This window comes from Macrobrachium nipponense, chromosome 30 (assembly GCF_015104395.2).
Source record: "Macrobrachium nipponense isolate FS-2020 chromosome 30, ASM1510439v2, whole genome shotgun sequence".
NCBI lineage: Eukaryota > Metazoa > Arthropoda > Malacostraca > Decapoda > Palaemonidae > Macrobrachium > Macrobrachium nipponense.
In genome coordinates this window covers 18,994,346-19,002,439 of record NC_087218.1, presented here as the reverse complement: position 1 = coordinate 19,002,439, position 8,094 = coordinate 18,994,346, and the positions used below count along the sequence as shown (strand labels likewise).

At 37.5% G+C, this 8,094-nt stretch overlaps 1 protein-coding gene across 1 annotated transcript in view; it reads left to right on the top strand.

Annotated features, from left to right (window-relative positions):
- The first annotated feature begins 4,451 nt into the window (after positions 1-4,451).
- The window catches only part of LOC135202350 (rho-related GTP-binding protein RhoU-like), a 252,203-nt gene continuing 248,560 nt past the window's right edge, over positions 4,452-8,094 (top strand). The window contains exon 1 of the mRNA XM_064231713.1: positions 4,452-5,012. Within this exon, the coding sequence (XP_064087783.1) occupies positions 4,679-5,012 (334 nt within the window). The 5' untranslated portion in view covers positions 4,452-4,678. The remainder of the gene's footprint in view (positions 5,013-8,094) is intronic.

The following is an 8,094-nucleotide window of genomic DNA, read 5'->3' as shown; positions in this document are numbered from 1 at the left end:
TCCTTACAACTTCAGCTGTCGTTCCCATAAATGTTCTCAAATTTATATAGGAGCGCTTCACTATCTGAATTACTCAGAGTCGCCTCTCTTCTGGCCTCTACTTTGAACATCTCTTCAAAATACTGATGCTATGGACTCGTGATCGCATTCTTTTCAGAGAGCAGCCCTCTGTTTTAATATTAAATATTAACCTTTCGCATTGACTTTTCTAGTGCAGCCTCTTTCTTTCTCAGTGTTCAGTCTATACCTTTATAAAAAAATAAAAAAAAGAACTTGTCTGCTCTGAATCTTCACCTCAAATAATCATTCCTTTTTTCTTCTTCTTCTTCATTAAACCGTCCATCTCATAATTCCACCTGTCTTGGCATCTCTAGCGCTCATTATCAACCAACTCCCATAAGCTGGTCTCGCTTTTTAGCACCAAACCATTCATTATCAAAGTTGCGAGGAGATCCACACTGGCACACAGTGGCTTTGGGGTTAGGTTATGTACTACATTTAAGAACATAGGTCAAAATCACTCTATCGTTGGTTCTAAATCAGGCAGTAATTCGAAGCACTTATCAGACATAATTTACTTGGATGTAAGATATTCCTGAGGTGTATAGGGAAATGGATAGCAAACGTGTTACAAATATGATAATCCTTTTCCCATACACCACTTCTGCCTTCCTTAAAATTTAAGCGTTTTACAAATTTCTTTTTAAATTACAGGATCAAGTTTATACATGCCTTGACTGATATTCATATTATAACCATAAATTTCTTTTATAAAGTTAAATCCAATGATATTCCTTTGCAGCACATTATTCGAATATGCCACCATTTTTTGCTCCATCCCAGTTGACAGCATGAGTGTTCTCATTAACATGTACAAAAGCACAACTCTTTACCTATGCATATCTCAAATATTTTTAATGCTGTGCTATTATCTTTTCTAGTGCTTTATCCGTTTGCCCAATATAAAAGTTGTCACAAGATATACATGGAATTTTATGCACATATCCTTTAGTATTGTCGGGAGAGTTGTTTATAAGCACATGTTTCTTTGTTTTATTTTTCTTAAATGCGACATTAACACCAAAATTCATAAGAAGATGGGGGATATCTTTCATATTATTATTATAATATGGTTGTACAAGCATTTTTTTTGTCTTGGGTACCGTTACTTTTTGCCGCCTTTAATGCACGTGCGTGTGTGTGTGTGTGTGTGTGTGTGTGTGTGGTTGAGACCCTTTGTGTTACGCGATGTTTGAAGCGATGATGATGATGATGATTTATACGTCACTACCATTCACCATACAATTGGAAAAATTAAAGCAATGCACTATATACCACTGGAAAATTACTTTACCCTAATATTACACCAATTATATAACTGTTCCTTTTGTTTTGGCAAATACTCATTTCACAGCAAAATACTGAAATGTTTACTGTCAGCTGACTGCTGCACAGTTTTTAGACGCTTTGTTTTTGTCGCTGTCTTTTCCAGACACATTGCGGTAACGTAGGGCAATTCATCTTCAAAACGACGCCGAAGTCTATCCTAACGCGAAAATTTACTTGATTACAATGAGCCATTAAAGAAAGAGATTGCTTAAGGAATTACCAACAAAGATTTAAACAAATGTTTGCCTCTTTTTCTTCCTATTTCATTGCTCAGTAAATAGACTTCGAAGCCACAATCTATTTAGAATCTGATGTCATATTAATTGCAGTTTGCTCTTTAGAAAAATTGAAATACATCTTATACTTTATTTTTGGAGAATATTAATTTATTGCAAAGTACATTTTTTTTGCTAACCCGTTATTTTGATCATTTCGTTTCGTGTTTATAGATACAATATCACATAACGCAACTGGACAATTCTCGTTAAATAGAAACCAGGTCAATGAGCGTTTGATATACTGCGTTATTATTATTATCATTATTACTTTATTAAATGTAATGGCTACTTCAGCAGCGTTACGCTTGTAGAGATTCTTCTCTATTTTGCGAATAGCGGCTTTTTCCGTGCTACTTAAACAGGCTAGTAGAGCGTCTATAGAGGTCATGATCAAATACAGTGTCAAAATAGGTGTATATATTTGAATTTTACAGATAAACTATGATACCATAGTCATCAAAGTCATTAACGATTCTCTCTCTCTCTCTCTCTTTTTCTTAAAGCGAGCTTTCGTCTGGAGCTGCCAGACATCATCGGGCTGGGAAGCTGAGGGTGGACTGATCTTGGTGTGGTGTCCGTCCTCCTTATATTTGGGGTTGACAGCAGGGGTTCTGCCCCATGCTGATCTCCTATTGGCTGGTGGCGGTGAGTCTTCGTTCTCATTATTATTATTATTATTATTATTATTATTGTTATTATTTATTATTATTATTATTAATTATTATTATTATTATTATTATTATTTAATAATGTCTTTTCAGGTGAGTATACAGAAGTTAGAGCGGCCATTTGTCGGTATTTTGCGTGTAATATAAGGCTGCGTATAAAGGGATAACTATAATACCTTTACAAATGGGATATGAGAAAATTAGAGAAGGATAATTATTTTATACTAAATAAAGTCGTATATTTCTAAGTTTAAAGGGAAAATGAACAAACAAATAAACTTCTTTGTGCTCCCCAGGTTCGATAAAAGCAAATTAAGGAGGTATGAGGAAAATATCCGGTTCAGGATGCGATCCTGATCCGGTTGAAAGATATATTTGAATCTCGATTGACTAATAAAAGAGTTGATACTTTATAACAAGATTCTAGCTTATAGTGACGGACAACTGGAATGAAGAATTGTCTCTCAATAAGGGAAAATTTAACAAATTTATTTACTGCAAGTAATGAATTTTCTCTCTCTCTCTCTCTCTCTCTCTCTCTCTTAATATATAGCCATGTACTGTGATAATAAATGTGCAGGTATTCACTTTCCATAGCCATTGCTCCGTGTAGAGTTCCATTAAGTCAAAATAGATGTGAAAATACCGTAGACTTATGTGAAAGTTTCAGGCCGCTTTATTTGTTAATTTATTAATCAGTTTATTGGTAATTGTTTTAGTAGTTACTGAATTAATTCATTCAGCTTTTAATTATTTAATCATATACTATGAAAATATGATCATAAACAATCTGTTAGATAAAAAATACACAAATGAAATTTCCACACATATTTTTTCAACCTTTGAACATTGATTCTGCCCATAATTGATTCGCAGAATATGCATCATACATTTTAACGACGGGAATTACTTTTTAACTATTGTTATATGTATAAATATCTTTTATGAAAGGTCAGTGGACGTTGACAAAAGGAGATACAAGTGGGGGCGTGAATTCCTGTTTCTCATTCGGCTTTTATTTAAAGAGTTTTTCAACGCTAGTTTTATAAGTGACTTATGAAACGGGAATGCTTGGATGTATGTTGACCTTTGTGCCTTGTTCTTTCCTGTCTTTCGTTCCTATACTAACTTGTTTCTCCTCAGAGGACTGGTCCGAGTTCAGACATCCATACCTAAGGATCTTATTCCCTTCAGCAAATCACTATCACTTACGAGTCACCATTGCACACGTACCTATGTTGGCAAAAGGCTTAATCTTTTCCAAGACCCTACCTCTCTCTTCTTTGGTTGGCAAGTCCAGAGGCCAGTCCAGAGGTCCACATGAGAGCTCTTTAGCACCTTGACGTTACTTATGCGTCACCATTGTGCACAGGTATTTGCCGGCATTAGGATGACTTAATTCATACCAACCAATCTCAGTGACTTATCATTATTATCATTATTATCATCATTTTGCTTACCCCTATGTTATATGCTTATATACTATATGATTGTAATCCGTACCATAGATTGAATAAAACTTTAATATTACTGCTGGATCCATCGAGCTGTTTTTCGGAAGTATTTTTGCCTCATGAAAAACTGCTATTTCAGAAACAGAAATTAAAATGGCACTAAATTCAAAGATTTACTGTTTCCGAAATAATTTTTTTTTACTGTTCACCCGCCAAGAGAGTTGGATCACTCTGAAAGGTTGGCATCCCTGGGTACGAAGTAAACACTGAATACAAGAACTCTTAAATACGCAAGGATTATTATAGTGACAAAGTTTTGAGTTTCCTTTGCATGCACTCGCAGACGTCTCCTATTTTGTCATGGTATATGATACAAAACGATAAACATGACTTAAAATGACGTTGGTAACTACTGATGACGACATAGAATTCCATTCAAATAAATTCTGCTTTATCAAAAGCAAATTTTACAGGCGTGTAAAGTCACGCTTCAAACTGGCTCATAATCAGCACGTTCGTGTAGGGAAACAACGAGCTTTATAACGTTTCAAAATAACAAAGGGCGGAGTGATGTGTGACGTCACGAAATCAGCTGTTGCTCTCTCTCTCTCTCTCTCTCTCCCTCGTCGGAGGATTCTCTCCCGCGTCATGGTAGAGTCGTAAACACAACGTCAGTTTGAGTTGAACAGTGACCGCGAGAGGAACCCTGTATCATCGCTCCATCCTCATATTGTCATTTGTCATGTTAAAGTCAAGTTTACAGTACATTGCAAGTGAAGCAACGATATTATGAATGTCGTATCTACGGCGCAGTGTTATGTGATGTGATTTTTTTATTTTATTTTTTTTGGAAGTGGTGATCCCGAGGGCGAAAGGCGCCTTTAGCCTCATGTTCAGGGGCCTGCGTTCGATCGACAGGTACACTCGCGAACTGTTCCATTCAGAAACGGATACTTGTAAGAGACCCTACAGTACTCTAGGGTGTCAACCGGACTCAACCGCGACGTACAACTGGATTTATCGCTCTTCGGGGGCGAGTATGCCTCCCTTGGTCAACTCCCTAGACCTGATGGGATCCTCGTCCCCTGATGGCCAAGTCAAAGCCAAGCTCAAGTGTGTCTTGGTAGGCGACGGGTCGGTAGGCAAGACTTCCTTGGTCGTTTCGTACACCACCAATGGCTATCCGACGGAATACGTCCCCACGGCTTTCGACAACTACAACGGTAAGTGGCTTCTGTGAGAGGCTTAGTTCCTGTAGACCTTAGTGGTAGCGGAGTGAAAATTTACGTTGACCAGAAGCTAAGCCAGGATATTTGGTCGGAAGCCCAGGATGATACCGGTAGGCCTATCTTTGTGGCTAACGTTCAGGTAACCAACCAGAGGGCCTGTTTACTCCGGCCCGGCAGGTGTTGGGCCTCCTCGGCTCCTCTCTTTATTTCTGATCGGTTGGTTAAGTTTAGCTGGAAACGTCCAATGTCTACTGATAATTGAAAAGGCCTTTAGGCCTAGTCAGGGACCCTTGCGTATACATACAAGAAAGAATTCAGGAATACCTAATTGTTATTACTTAGTGTTAGTTACAAAAATGTTGCAACGTCATACTATTGGCATGTTTCATGAATCAATAAGGCGTTAATTGACATGTAATGTCATTCATATATCCTTAAATACGCAGGCTACCTATTTGTTGTGAAAAAGTATAACTCTCTCTCTCTCTCTCTCTCTCTCTCTCTCTCTCTCTCTCTCTCTCTCTCTCTCTCTCTCCCAGTATGTTCGTACTTTTTTAAGGCTGACTTTGAGGATGTTGCTGCTTTCAGATTTGATGAGCCAGATTATAGCTAAGTCAGTCATTGCCAAGATTTGGTACCTAGTTTTAGTTAGGCTATTTACAAAGTTTTGTGCTGAGTAGCCTATGCCATGTGTATTTTTATGGTAACTACAGCGATGAACTTTACAACGCGTATTATTAGTCCATAATGCATGTTAAGCAACATTGGCAATAGGCCTACAGGGGTTACCTGTAACGGTTAGATACCTATCGATGTCTACAAAAGAAAAAAAAACTCCTTACGTTTCGTGTTTATCAACTGATTGTTCACGCTTGACTGACGTATGAGAGATTTGAAACTTGGTTTCATGTTTTTTTTTTCTGTATATATTTCTCCCATTTTTTTGTTAATAATACGTATAAAAGGACTTAATGATCCAGCATACGCAGTGTATTTCAAGCTCAAGTACAGTTATTATTATTATTATTATTATTAAGCTGCACAAGACGTATCCAAAGGCGATAATGACTTAGATTGCAGGGATTCTTTTTCCCCAGTACTATATATAATCGTGCAAAGAAAATCTTTGTTATTGGTGTATATATATATATATATAAATATATATTTCTATATATATATATATATATATAAAGGAAGTGTTAAACTTCCCCATCTCCTTTTAAGTATAGTAAGTGGGATGCTTCCTGTTTAATGTTTCCCTTAATCGCATGGCCGTGTCCTCGCTTTTTCAAATAATAGCTATATAACCCTCTTTCAACTGTCAGCTTGCTGACTGTCTTACTCAAATTCCCTGGTTGGACTTAAAAGTAGTGTATACATAAAAAAATGGACAGTTCTTCGCTACATAACGTCATTGCTTTGTCTTATGCAAATTAGTACGTGACGAATAAAGGCCGAATAACTTCGAAGTATGAGAGTCGGTTTTCTTTGGCGTATTGTTTCTTTTACTGATTTCTTTTCGATTATAGTTTGCCGTACTTAGGGCCAAATCATGGTAGCTGACTTGCTTCAGCGAAAAAAAAAAAATCTTTTCGATTACAGTTTGCCGTTCTTTGGGCCAAATCATGGTAGCTGACTTGCTACAGCGAAAAAAAAAAAAATTCGATTACAGTTTGCCGTTCTTTGGGCCAAATCATGGTAGCTACTTACTACAGCGAATAAAACAAAAAATCAAAGTTTCTTCCCGGGGCTATTTTTGTTGTTCGGTTTGAGACGCGTGTTCCTGAAGAAAGCTACTCCAAGGATTTTGGAAAAATTATTTAAACTCTCACCGTAAATCCCTTTTAAGTGCGTCCCCTATGTGTGTGATGTCTTTTATCATTATATATTTGTTTCTGATGAGAGACTAATTCAGATAATTAAATTAAGTAGTTGAGAAATTGTTCTCCGCTTGGGTTGTGTGATGCACAAAACAAGGGTAGATGATAAGCCCCCGCCCCCACTCTCTCTCTCTCTCTCTCTCTCTCTCTCTCTCTCTCTCTCTCTCTCTTTAAAAAAACGTTTTATATTCAAGTGTATCAAGTAACATTGAATGCCGGTAGTTAATTTCTTTGATATTCGATGAGACCCCACACCTAATTTCACATCATCAGTTTATTAATGGTTTGAGGGGCTGTGTAATGGTGTACGGGACGGGGTTGTGGGGTGGTTGGTAATGCCAAATAATTGCAAACTGGCAACTGTTCCAGCTGCAGGCTGGCCGATGGAGGAACGGCTTGACTACTTTCAGGGTCAGGCTACCTCCTTTGGCATGAGCACTTCTTTTGATAAATTCTCTCTCTCTTCTTCTTCTCCTCCTCTCTGGTTCCTCTCTCTCTCTCGGTCTCTGGCTCTCTCTTCCTCTCTCTCTCTCTCTCTCTCTCTCTCTCTCTCTCTCTCAGAGTTAAAGAGCAGACAATTATCGTTACCTCACTGTGGCTTGAGCATTTCTTTCTTTTGATTAGCTCTCTCTCTCTCTCTCTCTCATGCCGTTAAAAAGCATACAATTATTATTGTTAACTCTTCAGAGACTTGAATGACGATGCAAACCGGCTTTTATGGGCTTTTGGATTCGATGTTCGCACCCATAAAATTCGGTCTTTCTCACATACCTGTTTATCGTTTGGATATTGGAACTTTTGGTTTTTTTTTCGGGATTTTGTTGTCCGTTACAGATTAAGTCTTTTGTGTGCGTGTGTGTGTAAGTTTCTGTGAGGAGACGATTTCTTACTTTTCTGTGAGATTGTGCAAAGTCACAAGAAGGCCAAATATCTGAAGCTCATCTAGCAGGAAGTTCACTCGTGTAAGGCAAAGATCCCTCTCTACCTGTGTGAAGTGTAGTGGTGGCAGTTATGCTTCAGGGGTCACACAAACTCTCTGTCCACCACCAGGCTAGTGGATGCCTCATTTCATAGCATTCTATAAAGTGATCGGTCGTTTTATAGATTATATGTATATGTGCATATATATTATATATATATAATATATATAATATATATATATATATATAATAGAATAAGCAGAACTCCTCTACTCG